Source organism: Amphibalanus amphitrite, unplaced genomic scaffold (assembly GCF_019059575.1).
Source record: "Amphibalanus amphitrite isolate SeventyFive unplaced genomic scaffold, NRLGWU_Aamphi_draft 000962F_arrow, whole genome shotgun sequence".
Lineage (NCBI taxonomy): Eukaryota > Metazoa > Arthropoda > Thecostraca > Balanomorpha > Balanidae > Amphibalanus > Amphibalanus amphitrite.
Genome location: NW_024882456.1, coordinates 162,087 through 188,208, shown reverse-complemented (window position 1 = coordinate 188,208; position 26,122 = coordinate 162,087). Strand labels below are relative to the sequence as shown.

The 26,122-nt window shown below is 50.7% G+C and overlaps 1 protein-coding gene across 2 annotated transcripts; it reads right to left on the bottom strand.

The window, feature by feature from the left end:
• Positions 1-9,509: 9,509 nt before the first annotated feature.
• Positions 9,510-25,098, bottom strand: LOC122368623 (proline-rich extensin-like protein EPR1). Of its 2 annotated transcripts, none has more exons than XM_043342763.1 (3): positions 25,030-25,098; positions 11,047-12,333; positions 9,510-10,741 (listed from the first exon to the last, which is right to left on the bottom strand). In XM_043342763.1, the coding sequence occupies exons 1-3, from the start codon at positions 25,042-25,044 to the stop codon at positions 10,535-10,537; spliced, it is 1,509 nt and encodes a 502-aa protein (XP_043198698.1). In that variant the 5' UTR covers positions 25,045-25,098; the 3' UTR covers positions 9,510-10,534. The 2 variants fall into 2 exon arrangements, with proteins under 2 accessions (XP_043198698.1, XP_043198697.1); XM_043342762.1 differs by lacking the exon at positions 25,030-25,098 and adding an exon at positions 12,780-12,827.
• Positions 25,099-26,122: the final 1,024 nt, after the last annotated feature.

Sequence of the window (26,122 nt, the reverse complement as noted above, 5' to 3'; positions counted from 1 at the left end):
GCCGCCTTTTTGGTACACTGACACCAAACCGATACCAACTTGGTATTTGGTATTTCAAACTTAATGTTTTTTTTTTTGTATTTTGTTGGTAGGTACTGTGAATCCTCACTAATGTATAAGAGGCTGAGAATTTAGTGAAAAGTTGGTATTTTCCCGGTATTCTCAAATTGGTTTGGTTTCGGTATTACCTATGGTTCTGGTTGGTATTTGGTTTGGTATCGGTATCCTGATTTTCTGTAATTGACATCACTAGTGTGATGCTATCAAAGAAAGAGATACTGGGCAGTAGACAGGGTTAATTGAGCAATATACTGCATACCTATCCTATACTCAATATACTATTGAACTACCATTACTATAATCCCGTTCACAAAGCCACGAGGGGGCTGAAGAATCAGTCGTCTACTACTGCTTTTCCACTCCAATGTTGATATACCTAATTGTATAGTCATGAATAGTGAATACAGAATAAGTTTATATAGACAGACGATGCCCACTGATATTCAACCATGTGGTTCCTTATCTCCATAGCTTAGGGCCGGTCAGTCGACTCGAGTTCGTTTATTTACTTAACATGAGCTGGGCAGTATCTCCCGTTGGAACAGCTCATATCGATTGCCCTTCAATTTAGACCGATTTGTCTAGTTGTCCTCGCACTAGCCCTTGACGGTTGCATCAGCGAAGGTAGCTGATTATGCATAGTTCGAAGTAGCGTGTTGAATTTCCTGGAATCAGGCGACTGTGGCGGGCGTCAATTCCTAGGCCCGGACCAGGCTAGAGTAGGAGCTGCGCAAGTCAGTGCTTTGGTAAGTGATGCTTCCATCAAAGTTCATTTGTCCGATGTTCTTGATTAAAGCTCTCCTATGAAACAAAGGTCGTCAGAAAAAGGAACCACGATATTTTTAGGCGAAGACCTGAGGCGCTCCCAAACAGAAGGCGCGATATTTTGGCGATAAATCTTGTTAGAAATTGACCTTTCCGTCTAGAGGTAAGACTCATCTATTAAAGGTAGACTGCCACCTTTTTTCCACAAAACGGTTTTCACTAGAGCTGAGCCACCTATGTCCCAGACTGAAGTCGGTTTTCCGAAATTCGAACCCGTTTGCAAGAAATCGGAGACCAAAGTTCAGTTTGATGCCATTTTTTTAGTCCAAGAAAACCGACATCTCTACTGTTTATCGATAACTTTGAAACATTAATTTTCTTATCTTTTGGTAAATATATGTCAAAACTTTGATTGTTTCGAGATCAGAGAAGAATTTTGGAGTGTCAAAATAAAAGTTAAACTTATATATTCAGTAGTTCATTTTTTCCAAAAAGTGTGGGAAATGGGGTTTAACATGGGCCAGACCCATTCCAAATGAGCCATGATTTTTAAATGTTTTACGAACTTAAATGCAAAATAAATTAAACATGGCCAATTTCTTATGAAATCATATATTAGTAAATCATAAAATACCTTACTTTTTCAAATAGGAAATGTAATAATCTTATGACCTTGAAGTCTAGTGATGTGTAAACATTGTCGCTAGACATTAACCGATTGATAATTGTATGATAATCGACATTTTTTTCGCGATTCACGTGATGATACTTTGTCAGGTGAATTCTAGAATTTTGTTTTGTCCAGGGAATAAATCATAGGCCGATCTGAGAAAACTTTTTGAAGGTGGCAGTCTTCCTTTAAAAGTGAGACGACTATTTGTTTTGCACTGTTTCTCCCTGCATCGTAGGTCAACAACCAAAGCTATTAGTTTAGATCGCCGTCGACTGCACCTATTGTCTGGTCAATTGGTCGCATGCAGGAGACGGTAGAGGGATTTTCCGTCACCACTGAAAGATGTGTCTGGGCGTCACTGAACCAGCAGCGGCACGCTGACGTCACCAAAGTGTGACGTCACATCCGGGAGCGTCACGTCACGTGCGCGATGTTTGTCATCGGTGCTCGGCAGACGCCGGGGAGCGGCTCCAAAGGCCAGCCGGATGCCTGGCGACTCTTCCTCGTCTTTGATTAGCGCCTGGGAGAGCCTCTGCGTTAAACGCAGTCATCGGAGAATAATCAGCCACTGGCATCCCTCTGAGTCGCGGTGGCTTCCCGGGAGGCGAACAACACCTCTCGCGGCCAGTTTCGCATTTTGGCGAGTTGTTTCGGGGCCTTGAACTCTGACATTGACCCTTGCACCGGCGTGACCCTGCGGGTGTGGGCCCGGACCAGCGCCGCAGGAGACTCACTATGCATATTCCATGAACGGCCCAACTGGCGACGGGCCGGCGTGTGCGGGTTTCCCGAAAAGGGCGACCGCACAGGCGAGCCCGCAAAAAAGTGGTTAGAGACGATGAGAATAGTGGGAAGGAGACGCATTCATTAGTTAGTTCACATCGATGCGAAAACAGCGTGCAGCCGCCCGGGATATGTGAGAGAATTGATGGAGGTGTGCAATGTGATTTATGCTTTTTGAAGCAGAGCTTAAGTTGAAAGTGCTATAGCTGAAAAAATGACTTACTTGGAAACCGAAATAAAATAGCATTGGTACAACTCTTAACAGATTCTTCTGTTTTCAGTTCGAACTAGTATAAATTGTTTTCGTATAACTTATAGTTTGCAAACTGAACTGAAATATTTCGACGCTGAAGTAAGCCATAAAATGCATGCAACGCACGGAGACCAAAGAAATGTATGTTGATGTGCCTGCTACCCTTTCAGCTTGCTCTCTATGTTTTATTGTTCCTAATCCATCGGCAATATTTCTCTTACGTCTTTCTGCTTGACATCGTCAGCCTTTGATCCTTGTTCTACGCACGACACACGCCGACATCCATTTGTAGTTTTAAGTGATTTCAACATACTCTGCGGTTGCGGTACGCATGCAAACGCATCCGTAGGAAACCTTTTTGCGTGCTGGAGCTATGTGATCACCGACCGGGTCACTGGCTTGTTATCTCCAGGTCGCTTCCCGATATACATAGTTCAATATACAACCCGAAAAAACACTAGCATTCCAAGAACCTGGCTCTGACCAAGCCGCTACGCGCTCATCTGGATAGAGTTGAAATGCGTATTGACGATATCATAATAGTTCGCTTGTTGTGTAGTGTATCATATTTTTATTGCTTATTTTAATTTAATGCAGTACGCGTCTTAAGTTGATGTGGGTAGTTTCAAACTGAATTATGTTCCGAGGCTGTCTGCATTGACTGAATAGGACGTCGCTTATTTTCACCCTGGCATTCCCTGACATGCATTCTGACATATGCACCTTAACATAAATAAATGCTACATCAGAATTATCCGTACCTTGACCTCCGTGAAGAAGAAGCCAGAACGTTAGCGGCCTATTTAGAGATCACCAAGTGAAGTCTCTCATCAGTGCACGGCTCAGCCGTGCACTGGAGCACTTAGCTGCCGGTCATCCAGATAGATCGCCCCAGCTGCGAATGGCACTTCTCATGGGAAGGTCAGACTGCAGATGTAATCTGACAAGGTAAAACATATGAGCCATTCATTGGGGTCAAATATTCCCACTTGGCTCCTTGAAAGCATAAAGAGAGCAGCTCTGCTTTGACGAATCAATCTACACGGTAGACCCGAGTGCACACAAATTCATAGAGAAAGCTAAAATTGTTTGTGTGTTATGCCATAGTTGAAATCACGGCAATGTGCTTTTATCAATTATAGGCGAGAGCGTACGGGAATTCTCGCAACTTCCCCATGTTTCCAATCGTTACTCTGTCTTTTTAGCCTTGCGAGAGAAACCTCATTTGGTGTGGAATTACAACGCTCACGTAAAATAAAGCAACGTTCACCACAATGTAAGCACGCATAATCAACAACACTGAAACAAAATGACACAAAAAACGACTAAAACGCACAGGCAGAGCGTGTTAACTAGGCTTTCTTGTGTACCCTGCATCATGCATTTTTTGACCCGTCGCAGACGTGTCAATTTACAAATGTGTTAACCCAGTCGTGTTGTGTCCTAAAACACAATATCATTGTGTCTTCAACACATAAGGCTTGTGTGAATACATTTGCAGAATACAAGGTAAATGTGTTACTATATTTAACACAAATCGCAAGTGAAAGAAGGAAACACGTGGTGATTATGTAGTTTGTTGCCGGGGCGCAGTTGAAGGGACTTTGGCTTTAGCCGGACAGGCTGACTGCCAAAGCCGGGCCCCGAGTGGAATCGGGCGCTCGGGTGCGGTCAGAGCTGAGTACCCGGCCGGCCGACCCATAGGTCAGAGCGCGGTCAGGGCTGAGCACGCGGGCGGCCGACCCATACGAGGCCGCCGACCCATACACGATCTGACGTTGCGCCCGGTCGGTCGCTCCAGGGCCGAGGGGTGAACACGTCACATGGACGGCTCAATTAGTGCACCAAATGACGATGCCCCAAATTGGAGGACTACTGTACAATACAGTTATCCAGAAAGCCGGGATAAACTTCCAGCCACCAATTTTTCAAATAGTATGCTATATAGACCGAGGAGTTTCTCCCTCCAAACAGACGTTAATTAGCCATGCTTCAGCTTGCACTTGATGTAATCAGCGCATATTGCTCTAGACAATTTATCATGTATCGACTCCCTCGGCTGTATTGTGCATTTTGACCTTTCTCAAAACACTTTGGCAATTTTTTACAAAAACCCAGCATAAAAGTAGGTGCTCGAAAAACGCCCTCTATTATCCCCATCTGAAGTTAAGGTTCAGAGGTCGCTCACTGGTGGATGGCACGGTGTATTTGTGCAAGGGTACACATCTACCATATCAGACAACACATGATTTCGATACACTGATGCATTACATTCGTCCAGCGTGCTTGGCACGTAAAATTGTGTCATTATTCTGTTTTATGTGTTATCAAACGTGTCGAAGGTCCCGCCAAGCGTGAAAATACACAGCCTTATTGTGTTTTGGGTGCGATTAACACATGACTGATGTGTTACCAGTACAGAACATGCCCTCACTGTGTCGATTTGTTTTCAGTGAACCAGATCGCACTACCCGGCAAGCTTTCAGGCAACAATTTCAGCTGAAGTGTCACTCTTTTAATAAAGACTATCCATCGCCTATGGAAGCCGAGCCGATACCGATGACCTTCCATCCCTTGTGCTCCCGTCCCAGCTCTTTACCTACGGCTTCCCGAGAGGTCGTGACCTCTGTAACCCTTGCGACTGGTGTGACCCGTGTCACCTTCTGTAGTCCATGCACCATCGCACGCCGGACGCCTACCAATAGGGCGACGCACCAGACTCCGTCTCGCGTCTAATAGGCTGATGACGTCATGGGTTGTCTCTGCTGCTGGAGGGGTTGGGGTGTGGAGGGGAGCTGGAGAGGCTCAGGGCATGCATGAGTTGGTCCGATGGCCGCCTTGATATGAGGCAGAGACAGAAGGGTAACTGGGAAATTGATAATAAATGGGACGTGCGCATGGACCTGTGATTGCACACGTCATGACGATTGGCTCATCAAAACTGAAGACAGGGGTCTGATAAAAAGTGAAATAATTCAATCAAAAATATATTTATGCTTTAGAAAAATGCATAGATTAATCACAAAATGGCAAGCGATATCGATTAATTGCCAGGTGCATAAATTGCAATTATCCTAATTGCTTGGTACTGAATTGAACGGCGCATGATGGTAAGCAGACCACGGACGCATTTTCAATTCTTCAAGTGTCAAGGGAATATATGCAGGACTATGACAGTGTGGTCAGTGTTACCTGTCACGTTGTTTAGTGATACCGATGCACCTCACAAGGTGGTATAAACTACATGTAAGTACATAATTCACATTGTATAGCGCATATTGCTCGTATGATCTACCGGGGGAAACAGCAATAGGCATATAAGTTCCCATTATTGCCGTCATGGGGATGCACTACAGCTTCACAGATAACTATTTCGCTAGAGGCGCAGGTGGCCCCAAGTGTATTCAGGTACAACGCAATCCAATTGGACATGAAATTGCCGTGTGAACTGTGACAACAGTTACAGGCATGGTCCTCATAAATAAAACGTATGTTCCAATCCAATTGGGGACTATGCGAAATGACGATATAGCCATACCTGTGTCCTCAGGTGGCATTTATTTTGGAATAATTGCCAAAAAGAAACAACTTGAATGGTGAACATCTAATCGTTTGCACGGAACTGTAATGAACATCAATAAAGGCACCCATTTGAAATCAGCTTCTTTGCTAAGTGAAGACAAAAGAAGCACGATTCTTCGTAATTGCCAGGTTTTGTTCACTCGACAAACGCTTAGATCTCTATATGACGCGAGCAACGACGAGTCGGGTTCAAGGTTCATCTCACGGGCTGTCATGAGCTCATTAGCGGAGCACCGAATGTGCCCCAGTTAAACAAGACCTCATGGATAATGACGCTTGCGTCAGCAGGGTCAGAACAAACAGCCGTCTAGAACCATTGTGGGATTCTATCAACGATTATCCTATCGTTGTTGACGTCCAAATGCGCTTATCGTTTCAGCTATTTCCCCGTTTAATAATAGCAAAAAAGCTGTGAACTTCTACTTGATCAAAGCAGTTTTGTTCTTACTTGCATACCTTGTTATATATTGGACCCGTAACATATGTCAATCAAGATAGTTTCTGTTTATAGACGGGATGGTCCGAACCTGTCCAATGCCCGAGCTGGCATCCAGGGTTGGGGACTGCGACGCACCATATGAACGTAACTGAGTGGCGAGGAAGCCAATTGCTTCCTTTGAGTCTTCTCAAAGATTGAAGGAACGAAACAGGTGTTTGAAAGACAAAGTAATTATCGTAATGAGCATCTTGTAACAGCATATTAGAACCGTTAGCTTAATTCATTTCACTAATAAATGTGTAAATGAATCAGCGTGTATATTTACAGCGTTTGAATTCACCATATATTGTGTGGAGGCATAATTTTACTACAGGGCAGTTATAACGTGATTAGCCATAACCATTAACCACCTGTTGGCCCAATTGAAATACTGTGCTGCAAAGTCACAGAAGTATTACGACCTTGGTGCTCACACTCGTGGGTTTGCATGTTGCGTGCACTGCGGAACAGACGAGTGTGAACATGACACCAATTATCCTGTTTTCCCCTACGGACAAATGCGGAGGAGACGCTGGTCACACCGATAACGGAAGATGCAGAACCAAGTCGAGGTCACAGGACTCTACATCCCATGTTCAAGGTATTCAAGTCCCTACTTAGTTGAACACTGACCGCGATTTACTTAGCTAAAGTTAAAAATATAACAGTTATATGCAGAAATCAATACGAGCGCACAACAAAGCCCTGCTATAAGGTCACCGTATGAATCGGAGGTGACAGTTGATTGTCCTGACGGTTGACAGTCGATGACGTGGCCTGACGTGACCCACCGTGACCTGACCTTACTGCACAGATGAGGTCACCTGCGATCAAGAGGGCGTGTCCGATGGGGCCCACTGCAGCTCCGGCGCCTGCTGCAGGGGACGCGCATTACCCGCGGGACAATTACAGCGCCCTGACGACAAATGACTGTAATTGGTTGGACCGGGCACGGCTGTGCAGAGAGGGGCGGCCCTCTGCTCCGGCCCGGACAGGGTGGAGGGCAGATGCTGCCGGGTCACGAAGCTGTAATATGTGTCAGGGTCCCTGGGACCGAGCCAATAGGATGGGACGCTGACATGACGGGTAAGCAATGTGGCGACTCTGAGCATGTCTATCACCCAATTTACATGGGGGAACGGTTGAGAGCCATTGGTGCCAGCGCATCCCGAGCCTGTTATACACGTGTCACAGGCAATTGGTATGTCAGCAAGTCTGTTACAGTTGACTGCATGAACATCTCAATATGCGCGGGGCTGTGAGCCTCAGTTTAGCATTAGGTAAACAACGCCGGACAATGATGATTTACGAACGAATGGTGCGTTCAGTACAGTACAAAGCGTACAGTACAAAAAGCGTGTATGGAAAGAAGGTATTAGTTTGAAGCACGGGGTAAGATATTTATCATTACTTGAAGTGGGATATCGACGTCGAATTGATGCCATACATAATAAGTTGATTATACGAAGTTAGGCATATCAACACACTGTTATAGGATTACATCAACGTAATGCCTAAGAAATAGCCCTCAGTTCTCCTCTTCTCTATTTCTTTCTTTCTTTCTTTCTCTCTCTCTCTCTCTCTCTCTCTCTCTCTCTCTCTCTCTCTCTCTCTCTCTCTCTCTCTCTCTCTCTCTCTCTCTCCTTCTCTCTCTCTCTCCATCTCTCTCTCTCTCTCTCTCTCCCTCTCTCTCTCTCTCTCCCTCTCTCTCTCTCTCTCTCTCTCTCTCTCTCTCTCTCTCTGCGAGATATCTTAAATAGTTATATCTTAAATAGTTAGGTATATCATGCAAAGTGGCGTTACTGTTTTTTTTCTATCTCAGTGCAGTGCGGTAAAAAGCGGTGCGTGTTTTGGCATTATGGAATATCAAAGAACGATGTGAACACTACAACGTTCCCAAGAAAAATGTTTCCACCGATCGTTACGGCCTACTACCTCATTTTTCTTCCTTAGAGAGGCAAAGCTTTGCGATTAGGGAATGTACCTATTGTCAATTGTATTTCACCGAGAAACCGAGAACTGATTTGAGAAAATATAAAAAATATGAGGTTCGCTCAAGTCGTGTTTGTAGACGAAGGAGATATTTTGCGGAAAGCAGAGAAGTCACAACGACTCTCAAAGCAAACAACTTGTTGCCTGACCCCTGACCTTTGTCATCGTCTGCACTCTGACCCAATCTCAGTGTGTCACTTGGCACTTGTCTCAGCCTGACACATGACCAAGCGCAGTGTGACACCTGACACATTTCTGACACCAGCCTGTCTCTGTGCGCTACTGTGACCCAGATATCTCTCAGCCTGACATGTAGGTGACACCTGTCGCATTTCGTGGACAGCCACCCACACCTGACGGCCACTGCACACAAACAAGTACAGAGAACTGTGACCCCGAGGTCAGACCCACAGGCAGTTCTCGCCCTCGGTGTGTGCTAAGAATGGCCTTGTGCGAGGATTCACATGGTGTTTTGTTGCAGCGTTCCTCAAGATGAGTGGTTGCATCCTAACTCATTTATACGCTCTAATGTCAGCCAAATATCTTATATCTGATCCGGCCCAGATCTTATGCTCATTGGGGGCGCAGGACGACCTCAACCAATATCCACATAAACGTGTTCTTACTCGCTTCAAACTGCATTTTAGCTTTCTCAAACATTATCATTACATTATGAGCAAAGTTTTTCTTCGACTTAAGACTAACCCGGAACAGAGGCGGATCCAGCTCAGGTTTTTTTTTTGGGGGGGACAAACCATAATAATTTATCGATTCTTTCCATGCCTCGTCCATAGGCGTAATGTTAAAATTATGCCGTTTGGGAGGGGCAAATGCCCATTTTGCCCCCCTGGATCCGCCACTGACCCGGAAATCGATCTTCCTTTTCCATGAACACGTCAACGTCTCAATAAACCATAGAAGACTTTGAGTTCCTACAAACCAGCTGTATGTAGTATTTATTAAAGGACACGTCAATGAACACTAAAAGAAAGGCATAAGCTAAAGAACAGAACACCTTCCGAGTGAGTCTGGACCAACAACGACGCTGACAGGCAAATGAAGACGCATGATTCATGTCCGAAGTTGCTACATTGTTCATCTCTGCTCAGAAATAAAAGACCACCAAAGCGGTCCTTGACGCAGGAAACACGCAATCCATTCCGTTTCAACTCGCACCTGCCATTTCTCACGACTCTTCATTTACAAGTATCCGATGCATCCAGAGATTCTGCACTCAAGACGAAATATTCGCTCAATTTCATGCAATTTTACTTGACAAGCCTGTAATCGGTCTCTCTCCCAGACTTTCTGGTCATCCCACAAGACACACGCTTCCCACAAGACATCGCACCACACACGTTTCCTAACAATTCGGCTCTCTCAGCTCACACTCGCTCCCACAACTCAACAATGTGGCACCGCTATGGAGCCGTGCACATGCGCAAATACCAGGGGATCTCGGGTCGTCGATGCGCCGACCCGGGCCACGGCTGGTATCACAGAAATCGCGGCGAGTAGCGGGGCGATTCCGCCGCGCCGACGCGCCCCTTCCGCCGCTACCATCGCTGCCCGTCGCCTGGCGTCTTGTCGACAGGTACTTCGCCTCGCGTCCGGGGATGCCGCGAGCGTCTCGCAAAGCACCCGACTTCCGAAGTGTGTCCCGAGACACAGTGCCTACCGACCAGCAAGTCTAGGTGTGCAAGTTGCTGCAGCAAGTCGCCCAGGAGACCGCTACCGACAGTGCCGCGCCCTTTGAGGCCCACCAGTAGTGTTCGCTTATAGGTTGGAAGGGTCCGGAGAGATTGCCTGGGGCATCCTACAAACCCCCAACCCACTTCAGGTCCCCTGGATACCTCACAGGCAATCTCGCCATGACCACCCACCAGACACCAACGGGGCAACGCGCGAGAATATCACCTATAGGTCACCGCTGGGTCGCGGCCAGCGCCTACTCGTAGCGGATGTCGGCGTAATATCCCTTGGCCCAGTCTGCCAGGTAGGTGACGATCTGGGTGCGGCCGTCGGGCATCTTCCAGCGGTACTCTCCCGTGATGACCATGCCGTCGCTGGTCTCCTTCTGGCTGAAGGCGTTGTCGGTGTCTGAGTCGTCGACGTCGTAGCCAAACTCGTACGGACGAGACATGTGCATCATCGTCTGTGAAAGAAAGTCGTCAGGTAAGAACCCCAGGACCATAACACTTTTCATTTCGCTTCAAGGGTTGGAGAACCTGGACTGTAGAAAAATAATTATCGATCTTGTCTGGCCAAGAACGACCCGTTCGAGTGCAGACCTCTACAAATCATAGCAAGACATGCTGTTGGACAAGCCTAAAGTGCAACAATAATTTACAGCTTCATCCCCGCTCGACGCGAGACACCACAACTATGACTACGCATTACGGCAAACGTCCAAAATAAGCAATTATATGGTATTCACAGGAGGCAGACGGAGTTTCTCACCGTTCCTGTTCCCGGAGAGACAGTGGTGGCCGCCGGCCGGCCAGTGGTGATGGCGGGCCTCCTGGTGGTAACCGCCGGTCGGCGCGTGGTTATCACCGGACGCTGGGTGGTAACCACCGGCCTCCTGGTCGGAACAGGACGCCTGGTAGTAACCACCGGACGCCTGGTGGTAACCACGGGACGCCTGGTGGTAACCACCGGCCTCCTGGTGGGAATAGGGCGGCGGGTGGTGATCACAGGCCTCTGGGTCGTGATCACGGGCCTCCTGGTCGGGATGGGACGCTGTGTGGTGATCACGGGTCTTCTCGTGGGGACCGGACGCCGCGTGGTGACCACCGGTCTCTGTGTGGTGATGACAGGCCTCCTGGTGGTGATGGGTCGCCGGGTCGGGATCGGACGGCGCGTGGTGACCAGGGGAGCGCCGGTGGTGGGGAACGGCACACGGCCTCCGTCAGGGCCGGAGCCGTCCGGAATCAGGGGGTTAGGGGGGATGTAGGCGGGGGCCGGGGTGGTCACCGGACGGCGGCTGGGGATCGGGCGACGGGTGGGGGTCGGACGGCGGGTAGCAGGGGGACGGGTGAAGGGAGGACGGGTTACTGGGGGACGAGTGACAGGGGGACGGGTTACAGGGCGCCGGGTCACAGGGGGACGAGTCACGGGGGGACGAGTGACCGGAGGCCGGGTCACAGGGGGCCGGGTCACGGGGGGCCGGGTGACGACAGGACGGCGGGTCGAAGGCGGCTGGTACGGCTCGGGAGTGGTGAACACGGGTCTCCTGGTGGTGACAGGTGGCCGGGTCACCACCGGCCTGCGGGTGGTGAAAGGTCTCCTGGTGGTCGCCGGGGCGCGGGTGGCCGGTGGACGGTACGGCTCACGAGTGGTCACTGGGCGTCGGCTGGGCACAGGCCGCCGGGTGGTGACGGGCCGGCGGGTGATGACCGGCCGGGCGGTAGTAACCACAGGCCTCCGAGTGGTGATGGGCCTCCGCGTGGTGATCGGTCGCCGAGTGGTAACCGGTCGTCTGGTGGTGACGGGTCGTCGAGTGGTGATGGGCCTCCGCGTGGTGACGGGCCTCCGGGTGGTGACCGGCCGCGGGGTGGTAGTGGTGGCCGCCGGCAGCTCGATGCCGATGTCGATGATGGAGCCGCCCGGGTTCGAGCCGCCCGGGTTGACCGGACCGCCCTTGTCAGGCGGGGGCGGCAGGTACAGGCCGTTGTCCGGCACCGGGTAACTGTAGCCCTTCTGCGGCTCGGGCGCCGCCAGCGCCGCCGCCGCCAACAATAGTACCTGGACACAAAGTGGGAAGTGTCAAAGATCAAGTCTCAACGAGAAATGACAGCCGAGTGGAGCAATCTCCGCAACCACCTGCTGTTGTTTAATTGCACGAAGCCCGTTGGGTGAACTCCGAACGATATGTTGCGAAAAGTAGCCTGTTAGTAGCTGGCAGTTTATGTGGTTATTCGTGAACTATGAATGTTCCAAGTGCTCTATAATATCGTGACCATGTAGAAACTATTAAGCTCTTACATATGCGCTTCATACTAGGTTTATTGCTACAAGTTGCTACGACTCTATTATTTAAAAAGATTAATAACAAATACCATGACCGTGGATACACAGTTCATCACATCGAATTATGTCGTATTTGAGTCATATTGTATAAGTATGCGGGTTATCGTTATCAGTCAGATGTCCAGTCACGTTGCAGCCTCCTTCCAAGCAATAAAGTTTACTTTTGGTATTTCCCATACGCCGAGATATCCCTTTAGCATTATCCTAGCCGTGCGGGAAACATTTGCACGTGATCTTTCCTGCACTGTTTTCCGGCACGGGTTGATGACCTGCAGTTCTGGTGATTTTTTTGATAAAAATCTTAAAAAAGGTGAATTCAATAATTAAATTGTGAGTTTCTGAATAGATATTAAACGACGTATGGGAAATATCTTACTGAACTTGCTCTGGGAAGAAAAATGGAAACCTCGGTCTTCAAAAAATCTCCGGCACTCGGCTACGCCTCGTGCCTACAATTTTTTAAAGACCTCGGTTTCCATTTTTCTTTCCCAGAGCCGTTCAGTAATATATATTCATGCATTTAACAAGGGAGGACATTCAGCGTAATGCTCGAGGCACACTTTTAGCTTGATTAATTTTTAATTTGTTTTTTTTATTCGAAATGGTTTGAAATCAAAAGTGATTAAGATCCCGCATTTTGTAGATATGCAGCTGATAATAATATGGAAGACATTTGTGTTAGCTGATAACCTACAAAAGCTGTAATAACAGCAACAAAAATCCCGATTTCTATGCTAAGCACACACCAACATGTGTGAGCAGACCCTTCTTTGCGTTGCTATCGGATTGACTCCGACACTTTTGGTCTCAATAGCCCTTAGACCTCCAGATCGTGTTCGGAAGGCGCAATGCTGCAAGCGAAAGCGTTATCCAAGATTTCGCAACCACCCCATCGCCATCATTTCTGCCGTGGTCCATTTAGCGTCGACGTTCGTACCGACAGCGGCGGTCGCAGTCGTCAGGTCGGGGTTGCAGAACATGGCACAACTTGGGTGCGCCTAACGAGTTGGCAGTGAGCTCGGAGAGTGGGTGCCCCAAATATATCACATCATAAGCACCAGTCGCACCCACGCCCCAGCCCAGCGAAATGAACTTCTAAAAACGGCGGCCCGGGTGGCGCACGACCCTTCATGTTTATGGAAGAGCACGGTTACGAAAACACGCCGAAAACAGACAGGACCTGAAAAGACGGCGACGATGCGACACCTTGATAATCCATGTATGGTAGCGGAGCCGTCTTGTCGCGATAAAAAGAGAGGGGAGGCGCGGCCCACCCCTGACCTCCGGTGACCTTCTGGTCTGACCCAGACGCCGACTGGCTCACAACTCTCGCTTTCTGTCAGACCTACCACACATGACCGCTGGCACGGCGATGTTGACCTAAATTCTGATCAGATGAAAAGAACGAACACCAAAGATGCGGTCATGTTTGTTGCCAAAAGCGCTCACTGAACTCTTGAAATGGATGACACTACTATCAGAGTTTGGTCTATTGAAAAATACTACACATAACCAGACGTAAAAGAACAAGACACTCGTGCTAAATGCATCAGGAACTCTACTGCACGGTTTGTGATCTCTGTCTTACAACATGGCCGACAAATTGAGATGGATGTGTGCACACTCCCGCATCTTCGTAAGGCCAGACAGCCCATGACTCAGCACGGAAGCCATTGTTTTGTTAGCACGGCAACTACCATCGTCCTTCCTTGCACCACCTCGACTGTACCCCAAGTCAATACATCATGCTGTCTCGTCTCTTCGCGGAAGTCGGCTCGTCTACCGCAATCTGCCCGGACCCTGCACACCTGGCTGCGCAAAATCTGCATCTCACTCTCAAGGCCTTGGTGCGTTTCCCCGCTTGCTACATACACAGCTCGCGCCATTACTTCAGTGAAGTAATGGCGCGAGGTAGTCCAACAGGACTTCTTAGACACAGCATAGTCAAACGGACTGACGAGCTGTCTGCCAACAGAATGATGCGGCTGCCGCTAATTCGACGTTACAAAAATACATGCAACATCCGCAGATTGTGCCACTCACGCTGTCCAGTCGACGTTCTCTTCCGTAGTGATGATGATGAATTGAGGGGTTAGCTAAGAGCGAATCAAGTGCAAAATTTATTCTTTCGACGACATCGAAGCGTTGTATGTGTCAAACAGATACATGTATGTACTATGCATTCCACGGAACATTTATGCATTTCACGGAAAGACTGTAGAGGAGCTGATGCATTCCCCTAAAACTCGGTCCCTCAGACTGCCAGCGGGATGTCCAGGCCCACCTCTCGTCGTCTCGGCGGCGGTGGGGTGTCCGGTCGCCCACACCCACTCAGTGGCAGCCCCGCGAGTAAACAGACCAGCTCTGACGTAACGACTGCCCAGCAGCCCACTCAACACCGGTCAACAGTAGTCTGTGACGACACTCAGCGACGCTGTTTGAATGGCCCTTTCAAAAGGAGTCCCGGACACCCACCTAGTTACACCACATGGAGGTCAGCAGAAGGATACGGTTCAAAAGGTACGGTGGGTCGTAGAAGACGTAGTTCCGCACATTCAGAGTGCCATTCCGGCCTTTTATAAAGACGTTACCGAAAGCCAAGTTTGCGAGACTATCATGGCCACCATTTAGTCAAATGAATTTGCGGATAAACGCCTTGTCGCTGATGCACAGCGCATTTGTCTCCACGGGGAGTATCAGATGGTCACGCTTCTCAATGAAGATGCACCGAAGGCCGTCAGCTCGAACCGTGTGTGCCATGAGCATAATCGGCTAATGTCAGCTTATCCGTAATACCAATGACATAATACCAATCAGACCGCAGCGCAAGCTCAATCAAGCGGTGCTCGACAGTGACATAATCGTTATCGATATAAAGTCGGCACGAAATCTAACACCGTATTTACGTGTATGATCCTCAATTGAGCCGAGTAAGTACGAAGGTTATCGGCAATCCAACGGCAATTCATGTGACCTAGGAGCAGGATGTCGAGTCTGCGTGCTTCGATCTGAATGGAAGTACAGCCGAAAGCCATCTCAAATTGACGGCTGCAACGACCTCGTCAGTCGAGCAGCCGACGTCATCAATCGACAAACTGACGTCATCAGTTGACAAACTGACGTCGCCAAGGCCGCCACAGGAGGAGTCTCGTCTTCCTCCGTTTCGCTACCCGTTGTAAATAGCCGGCGCTCGTGCGAAGGTCGACTCGGCGGGTCAGGCTCTGGCCATCGTGCGGCCAGCCTTGACTGAAATTGATGCGGACGGCCTGCCAGCGAGAGATGTGGGTTAAAGATCCACCATCCGACGAGCGAGTCGTGAGCTCGCGGCCTCCACCGCCGGCGCGCTGTTGTCTTTATAGGAGGGTGGATGCGCCGCCCGACGCCTGGCACCGGTCCGAAGTCACGTGATCGTAAATCATAGTCACTAGCGGCGGCCTCCAGAAGAGCGGCATGAGCGCGACCCAGGGCGGTGATTTTTGATCGGCCGGCCCGGCGGAGGTCGTTCTGGCGGCCAGACGTGCCGCACGAGTGATCATCGCGTGCCCGCTGATCGGAACAGAAGTGTGCGCCGGCAAAAACGCCGTCCGACGCGCCAGCGCCCGGCGTGCGCCCGCAGAAAAACGCCTGAGAGGAACGATTGGATGCCGCAGCGGGGTGTGACTGCGCTCCAATCCTATTCACTCCCGTCCCGGCAACAGACGACCAAGCACGGCCAGCGACCGATCTAGACCACCGCCTCAACCACTCACACCGCTCCAGCGGCTGCAATGTTTGCAACGGACCTGACAGCCGAGAGTGGTGAATATTGCAGGTCACCGTCTCAGCGGCCTGCCCCGCGCCACCTCCGCCCGGGGGCAGGGGCGGCGGCCCCGTCTGGCGGACGGCGCCTTCGCAATGACCAGAGACAGGTGGACGTTTGAGATTAGCCGCGGCGGACGAGTTATGTGGGTCGGGCGACACTGGCATCATACGGGAGCGGCCCCGGCCGCTTTGCGGGGGGAGGTGAGAGTGACCTGCTGACGGGACAGCCACAGAATGAGGCCAGGTGTGGTCAAGGAGACCGCACAGAGCCCGACCTGGCTGAGATGAGGTGTTTAAGAGCGCGAGGTTAAACTTGGTAGTTATGTAGTTTGTGGCGAGGGCTATGTGAATTTAGGTTGTGTTATGAAGGGTGCTTAATGCATATAGTCGGCGGATGTTGCATTTAGTCGGTCGATGTTGCATTAAAGTGCACTGTATACCCGATGTAATTCGTATGCAGGTCTATGTGGCGGTGGTTAGCAGACAGCTCGGAAAACCGTTTCATTGCTGATTGAAGACTGCTCTCAATGTTGACAATCGTTAACAAATCACAGTTGTGCTGTTTAGCAGCAACTTTGAGCGATCAATGTTTCTTAATTAAAAGTTAATTTGGTTTAAAGACATCCGCACTAAACAATGTAAAATAACCACAGCTTCCACCAATTTTAAATCAAACTATCAAAGAACCCGATGACAGCACCAGCCAACAGCATTCCTTCGGTCACTGCAAGGACGGCAAGGTCAAAGCTGCTAGTAAGTAATCGCATCCTTTTGACATGCAATCTGATTACTGCAAATGTACCTTTGCAAGTATAATACCCCAGCACAGCACACGCTGACGTGAAGTTTGGCACCCGACTATCTATTGTGCATCCTTCCTCTTACCATAAAATAACACAGCGGCGTCCACTGCTCGAAACCCGTCATGTTTGAGGCGCCTCGATTGGATTGTCACTTGCACAACGCTCCGAACATCTCCATTCTCCGGGATCGACCCCAGCCCTCGAACCACACCGGAGCGGCGCTCGTCTGCCGCGTGCTGTTTGCTTGTTCCTCTCACCGCCGAGGGGCCTTCTGACTCGGCTCCCGTCAGGAAACAGCGAGCGCAGAGCGATCTCTCAGGGGTCATCCTCTTGATCTCACCGTCTGTTGTTTTTCCAAGCGAAGGAGAAGGCGAGTGTCAAGATGCGGGAGCTGTGGAATAATTTAGGAGATCCAGCGACAAGGGAACAGTGTCACAGACCATTTATCTTCGAGACAGGAAAGACAAAGGTCGAATGGTGAATGTAGTGTCGAATGGTGAATGAATATCACGGGTCGCAGCTTTTTGTGAAGATAAGCGAAACGATGAACTTGTCTTCCAAGGTGACCGCTTGCCTTCTTTCTTGGGATGAAAATGAACAACGATTGGGCATTTTGCAGACGTCACGACACCTTCCATAACGTGATTTTAAAATATCCGACCACTTAACCTCCCATCGAGCCTGGAATTGCCCTAGCCGCGACTGAGGAAGGTGGACATCTCCAGAGCAGCTCTCGTATTCAGCACCACACTCGAGTGATTGCCTCGTCCTTGGTCAGCCGGACTCTGGTCTTCCAGCGCCTACGCCCGGCGGCGAGAGACGAGCAAACAGCGGCGCCGTCATGCATGGTCACCGGGCCGGGAGTGGTCCGTGGAGGCGGCCACTGGGCCTTCCCAAACCTCCTCCGCTGTGCAGAGTGGGCGACCAGTGACCTTGTGACGTGCTAAGGAGTGGTCACATGTGCGTGTGAGTGGGCGTACGGATCAGGTAAGACCCAACACGGTTTCGCCCATGGGCGGTGAACGAACAGACAAACATTCATCCTGTAGCCGCCTTGCCGCTATGGTGGACGGCGCACGCCTGCACAGCTGAGCCGTAAAATCATAACTACACCGGGCGTTTCCCCATGCAGGACGCTTGTTTTCCAACTGACGCCAGTGTGCGTCGGCTGAAACTGGGTCTGGGGCGCGCTGTGCGGAGCGTGTCCGCCCTGACCTGGCGTCTTTCAGTAAACACCCCTAATCTCGGAGGATGTTTCACGGCCGTCCAGATGCGACGCTCCGGCGAGCGGGAGATGCAGTGCAGGAGCGGGACCGTCACGGTCACCCAGACAACCTCACAACGATCCCACGCCTGACACACGAACCAACTTGGACCATACCAACCCGTAATGCACCGGACCGTGTCACGTGACCACGACGCATCGCACCGTTTATCGTCACGTGACCGTCATGGATCACGGTCACACGCGGCGGCGCTGCGATCCAACAGCGCCGCGTCGTTTGGTAACCATGGTGACGAAACTATTGGGCCGACGACTGCCGCAAGGCATCACGTAGGGGCCATTCGTGGTGGCGGGTAATGCGCCTGATGATGAATCCGTTCTTTTGCAACCAGCCTGGGGCACCAAGCGACGACGGCGCGGCGGTGGCGGCGGGGGCGGCGGCGGCGGCGGCGGCGGCGGCGCCAACTAGCGACACAACAATGACGAGATCGTATGGTGAGAGGCCCCCCAATCAAACCCCCTGCAGAGTCAGGGGCAAAGGTGGCGACCCTGCGTGTGGCATGTGACCCGCGCTCACGCCACAGCTGTTTACAGGAAGCAGAAACGGAAAGGTGCCCAAACGAAGGCGCGCATACCTAGGGTGACGTCATCTTCCTACACCGTGACGTCATCCAATTAAGCGTGGCGATAATAATGGATCGGGTGACGCACTGATGTTGTTATGACGTCCCTCAACACGCAGCCGTATTGGTTAACGGTCCATCTGAGACTTTTAATAGGCCGTTAAGTGATATCGGGAGCATAAGAGGCGCCGGTGGGCGCGCATGCGTGGGCTATAATTTATCGGGCGGGACGGATGGTGATTTTCGGCTCACGCGCAGCTAACGAGCCAAGCAGCTCCACTTTCAAAAGGCTGCTGGGTTCAGAATGACTGTCGGACGTTTGTGAGTAGGTAAAATACGAATAAATTGAATGGATAAACGGGAGCGGAGCACTTAGCCTCGTGTTATCAGCTTTGTGAAAATGCAGTCTCCGGATAGTCACTGTGCTACGTTGTAGTCTCCGAGCTAAGAACTGTCAATTCCAGTCCTATCGATTTACCTTCCCACTGACTATTACCAGGATTGTGCTTATTTGCACACTTTTAAGACCAACAACTACTAAAAGCTTATACTTAACTTTTGAACAACAATCAACCAAATAATTTCATTTGCACGTTTTTTTTGCATAACAAAACCAGCATACTCTAATTCGGGCATCCATCGGGTTTGACCAATGCACCGACACCAGGGCCGCAGGGGCGGGCGAGCCACGGCGCCCTGTGACCGTCCATAGGTCACGCGGGTCAGTCGGCACTGAGGTCACCGCTGCGGCGCGCGACCCCTCTCCACCAGCTGACCTGATTCGGCCAGGTCACAGAGGTCACACATCGGGCGACGGCCCCGCGACCCGAGCGATCCATGCAATCCGGGCGGGCGCCCAGCCGGTGCCGAAATCACCGCCGGGCTTGATTAGCCACAGCAGATGAAGGTCGCCTCACCATCGCGGCGTGAGTGAAACAGAAATGGCCCGCGCGCTTGAGATGGGCCCTGGAGAGGTGCCAGCCTTAGCTGGTGCGAGAAGAAGGTAGCACCAGTAAACCACTGCGGTCAAATGACTTGCAGGAGTAACGCCGGGGTGCAGATGTTGTAAGTCATACGGAAAGGCAGACAGCAGCCGTTATATCCGACAGCACAGTGAGCCTCGTCTCGTCTGACATTTGTGACCGGGTATTATGTGATGGCCTTGGAGATATTCGCAGAATTGGAACAGGGGAAAGTTTCCCTTAGGGTGCAGGAGTGCAGCGGTCCTCACGATGGGGTCTTTAGTTGCCGGGATGACAAGTGCTTTTAGCATCATCAACGTCAAGAGAACGGTGTAGCAAACGATATTACCGATTCACCGATGAGAAGAGAACGATTTAACACCAGCTGTTACCTTGGAAAGACTACTTCGAGTCCTTCATCACACATTGTTCAGCTCGATAAGCGTTTCCTTCCCAATCTCGAAGACCGATCGGCCTCGTGAGGGGTGTCGCGGACCCGCCAAGCCGCTCCTTCGACGATGATGACAGAGCACCGATGACTTACGACAAAACTCGTGAGCACACGTTGCCCAACGACGTCTGAACATCTCGGAGGAGCGCCGAGCCAGTCTCTCAGTCTCGCCTCGCCCTAACGAGGCGACTCGTCTCAATGCAAATAAAACGCAATGCCAGAATGAAAGAAGCAAACGGACTTTCGACACAAAGGAGGAAGATTAAACAGGTAATTGAGCGGAATGATCAGTTGGCGATGAGACAACGGGTCTATTCCAGCCAACTCGGACACACCGTTACAGAAGAGCGACAGAAAGAACTCGCTGTAACGGCAATGACGAGAAATTCATTTCGGCTTGTCGCCTATAAAATGCATCCAGCGGCGCTTACGCAAAGGAAAGACGAGCCGCTGCAGCAGCGTTTCACAACGAGGAAGGGGTGCAGGTGCGAGTAGCCCCGGCGAGCACCTCCGCCGGCAGGCGCTTTACTGCCGAAGACGAGTAACGACATTGGCCCGGTGGCAACACCGCTGCGCCGGCTCCCCGCGGGGGTTCAGCCTCGCCCCGCGGCCAGTGCTTTGACGCTAATCTGGCTCTCTGATCACCCTGCTACTGCCGGCTCTGGGGACTACGAGTGCTCCTCTGGATTAGGGGTGTGCAGTTACACACGTACTGAGCATAAAATGTCCACCTCGGAGTAACCGTGGCGTGACATTGGATCCAACGACGGAATCGGCTTACATGTATCGACCATTCCGTCCGTCCGTCCGTCGGGGGACGGCTGGTGACCCATTGTCGCAGTGTCGTCGCGACCTTGCCAGTCCCGCCCCTGTAGCCCGGGGCAAATCCCACTCTCGGTTTCCATGGAGCCCACGCAGTGGACGATAAATATTTATGTGAGGACGATTAACGGCGCCGTGCGCCCGGCGGCGCTCGGTTTGGAAACCGTCTGAGAGCTTCGCGGTCACCGCGGCGCCCGGCGGCGGTCGCGCCGCGCCGGCGACCACCACGGCGCACCCCGACGGCCGTGGCGAGGAGCGGCGCGGCGGCGGCGTCTGTGGCGCAACTGCGGCGAGGGCGGCGGTCAGTGCAGAAACGGGGCCAGCCGTCGCCGCCGTCGCGTCTGCTGGCGGTCAGTGACGTCACCGTCGGCTTTGGACGCGGGCGTGGCTCCCAGGCTGGGAAGTGTACCCGGGCAGGGCGTGACCCACCCCCGGCTAGGTATGGTGCGCGCGGTGTTTTGTAACTAATTGACTCGGTGTCGATAGGGAGATTAATGACGACTGATGATGATTGAACTTATCAGGTGTGTCAGAATGTGTGTGAAATAACTGATAGGGCTGTTGGAAATGAGACGGGAATATATAGTTAAGTGCACAGGAGATTTGGAAAACAGCTGCGTCTATATGAAATATCGTTGAAACTTGTGATCAAAATAATACTTCGAGGGTGTTCAAAATAAAAATGGCTGTTCTTTCCTACATGAGAACATTACATAAGCATGCATAAAAATCATTGTCAGAATATAAGATAAGTCAAAATGCTACTTGCATATCTTAATTACCCGCTAAAGAGAACAGACTACAACCTGCATTCCCTAGAACTTATAAATGTTTCGCGCAAACCATTTCAAAGTGCACGGAATCGGTCTAATGAGCCGAGCAATAAGCATACAGCGCCTTTGACGGACAAGCGGACCATGCCATGAAGACAGCCAGCTCTGATCGCGTTTACCCCTGACCCGACACTTGACAGGCTGGCCGGGACACCCCAGCTTTGTTGACTGATAGTCTGACCCCGGGACTCAATTAAAATCACCAGCCCGGAGATTGCGGTTAGGAGGCATCGCTCGGACTACTGCGAATGGGGAGGAGAAGGTCGAGAGAGACCGTTCGAGACTCTCGTAAACAAACACAAACAAAACGAGCAGATGTTTTCAATCCACGGCACTTCAGCTGCCACGCCGCCACGGCACCGGACACAGTCGCCGCCACAGCCCGTACAGGAGACGCTTTTTTCGTCACGTGACGAAAGCAGAATTGATGGCTGTGTTGGTTGTGTCGGCGTCGGCGCGGCGGCCGGTGAGCACGTGCCTACGATTACGGAAAGCTTCTGGTTGGCTCGACGCGCCCGAGCGATTGATGGTTGTACGCTATGCGCGGAGATATGCTCTGGACCGGCGGAGGAAAACAGAGAAAAACGGTGGCCTTCGACAGTTGCTCAGACAAGACGCTACAAACCGGTGTGATGCGTAGGGTGCAGTCGTACGCTTCCGCAGTTTTGACGAGCTTTAGCTGGAGTGGAGGAATTTGACTGGGGACTGATAGAAGGGCAATGCACGCTTGATATTTCCGCAATGTACAAGCATAATAGTATTCGCCACGTTAGCATTCAGCAGTGGTTCGTATTACAACCAGTAACTGCCAAACGGAAGATATGTTACTGTAGTATGCAATATGTATTATTCTTTGGAATGAATATGAATGAATAGATAGACGCGATTCGTCCATCTTTGACCTAAGCATGCATGCATTGACCAAAGTATCCTCTCGTCAGACATAATAGCTGAATGGGTGATAAGTGGACGTTGATCTTGAAAAAGGATTAGATGATTCGTAAAAAATTGTGAAATAGCTTCAAGAAGCCACTGCTTCAGTTAGGAAAAGGGTTTCTCGTTTATTTTTGGGTGTACCTAATATCTGTAGTTCTTTCATCTATACGAACGACACCATTATAGATCATTCCGAGTCATTATCGAAACGAAATTATTGAAGAAAAAAGACAGTTCAAATGATATTGTGTTAACCTTCGAACTAAAAAAAAAACTGAATAAAATTATTTTGTTGCGTAGATTTTGCTGTAACGTGGTTGTTTTGTTTTGATTGTTTTTGGCTTACTCTAGTTATGAGCAAAAGGTTATTAAATCAATTATTTGTTTAATCATAATCATGCTAAAAAAAACGTTTCAAACCATTAAAAAGTGAGCATAATTTAACATGAGTACCAGCTTATGTCAGCTTGAATAAAGGCAACCTGGATTCAGTCGAAAGAAATGTCTTGAAAATCATAGGTGGGCACGATCCGTTCCTCCGTTCCTCCGTTCCGGAACGCCGTTACAATTTTTAGGAACGGAGGAACGGACTCGTTACATTTTAAAAAGGGTAACGGACCAAGTAACTTCCGTTACATTGGTTGTTCGTTCCTCCGTTACAAGTTGACAGTTTAGTCCGTTCCTTCGTTCCTCCGTTACTTTTCGTTGTCCGAGCGGGTTGATCTTTCAGGTAACCCACAGACATGCAGTAGCGGAATAGTGGATTATTGAGCAGCCCTGACTTGAAGACGGAAGATGGCCTCAGTGTACTGGCCTTCCGCAATGAGCCGGCGTTGCACTTTGCAGTATGTGTTCGCAAAGTTCAACACGGGCGTCCCTTCAAGCGCCTCAGTAGAGCGCATGTTCTCAATGGGAAAAGATGTGCTACCTGTTAAAAGGGCTACCCTCTCAGAAAGTGGCAGCGGAACATCTTCAATTAAGGGAGAGGGGGGGGGGGGCACTGCCGACTTTTTGTCCCATTCTTTCCATGCAACGCACATAGGGCTAATGTTAAAATGCCAAAATCAAAGGGGCACGGTGCGACGGTGCCCCCCCCCCCCCCGTACCGCCGCCTATATGCTCTCAGATGCCAACCTGGAACGTCTAGTGTTCGTGAAGGGCAACCGGCATCTGGCCGGGGACAAGTGATGCGCGATCAGTACCACCAGACGTTCCAAGGTTTAGTGTCCAATCAGTGCCCACTGTCTTGGTAGATTTGGTGGGCATTCCGCTTTCTCGGTAGGTTTATAGTTTGTGGTCAGAATGGTCTCAAAAATGTGTGAAATACCCAACATTTTAACGTTTTTTTTATTTTCCTGTAACGGAGTAACGGACTAAAAGAACTTCCGTTACATTATACGCAGAGGAACGGAGGAACGAGTAACGGAAGTCACGTTTTGAGAGAACGGAGGAACGAGTAACGAAGTTACAATTTTGGGGAACGATGCCCACCTATGTTGAAAATATTTCACATATTATATTATTCATTATAACCATATTTGGAAGCTCGGTAAAACTCCGAATATTTAGAATGATGACCAATTTAGGGCAGCTCGATTTGTAATAGTGATGTAACTAGACATAAAAACCAACTTGCTAGTCTATTTGAAAAGTTAGTGAATAGTTTTCGGGTGATTTATAATTTTGGAAAGCAGGAGCCAAAGAACGCCTGTAGCTCCCTGTGTTACTACTTTATGTTATACTTGGTTTTCTTCAAGGCCAGTATATCTAATACAAAGTCATCACAAATCACCAATCTACCGCCACCACCACCACCTGGCCCGCCACCAGTCTGCCGTCGCTCGTCCTTAGCTGCGCTGTCGGTCTCTGTCGTGTCTCCGCCGCTGAGGTGGTTGTCTCTCCGCTGTCTCCGCCAGGAGAGGAGACCCAGCCGGTCTCCGCCGGGAGCTACACACCTGGATCCACGCCATTCTGACCGTCCGACGCGCAACTGGTCGGCAATCCGGCGACACTTTCGTTTTTATAGACTCGGGGGGCGCGCCGGCCGGCGGCGAGGCCGACCGAGGTCACCGGCGGCCGGCCGGCACCGGCAGCCACCGAGGGTCAGCCTGGGTCAGCCCGGGACCGTACCGGGCCATACAGGGACCATACCGGGACCATACCGGGACCATACCAAGCCATACCGGCACCGGCAGCCACCGAGGGTCACACTGGGTCAGCCCGGGACCGTACCGGGACCACACCGGGACCATACCGGGACCATACAGGACCATACCGGCACCGGCAGCCACCGAGGGTCACACTGGGTGAGCCCGGGACCATACCGGGACCACACCGGGACCATACAGAAATAAACAGCCATACACGGACCATACCGAGTCATACCGGCACCGGCAGCCACCGAGGGTCAGCCTAGGTCAGCCCGGGACCGTACTGATATACAGAGCCATACAAAGTCATACAGAGCCATACAGAGACCATACAGGGACCATCAGGGACTAAACTGAGCTGTACCGGCACCGGCAGCCACCGAGGGTCAGCCTGGGTCAGCCCGGGACCATACAGGGTCATACAGGGACCATACCGGGACCTCCATATCATACCGGCACCGGCAGCCACCGAGGGTCAGCCTGGGTCAGCCCGGGACCACACCGGGATACAAAGTCATACAGGATCTACAGGGCCATGCCGACACCGGCAGTTACAATACCATACCGGCACCGGCAGCCACCGAGGGTCACACTTGGTCACACCCGGACCATATTGAGACCATACAGAGACCGAGACCACACCGGGACACATTTTCATACAGGGCCAGACATACAGGGCCATAATTGATTAAAAAACAAAACATTTCCATGCGATGCTTGTAAGTGTATCAAGCTGAAATTGAAAATTACAGGATGCGCCCCTTAACCCGGCAGTTGCTGGGGTATTTCGCCACCCACCGTTTGCTGGGGGGGGGGCGTTAAACGCCCCCAGCCGATAACTCGAGAACCAATAGGCGCAGCGAAACGCACGAGGCGGCAAACGAAAGAACGCGACGAG

Coding starts and splice junctions, on each gene's coding strand:
- LOC122368623 (XM_043342762.1), bottom strand. CDS start 12,818: ATGCTAAAGGGATATCTCGGCGTATGGGAAATACCAAAA. Junction 12,334..12,779: donor GCGTATGGGAAATACCAAAA/GTAAACTTTATT, acceptor CTTTGTGTCCAG/GTACTATTGTTGGCGGCGGC. Junction 10,742..11,046: donor TCTCTCCGGGAACAGGAACG/GTGAGAAACTCC, acceptor TTTCTTTCACAG/ACGATGATGCACATGTCTCG.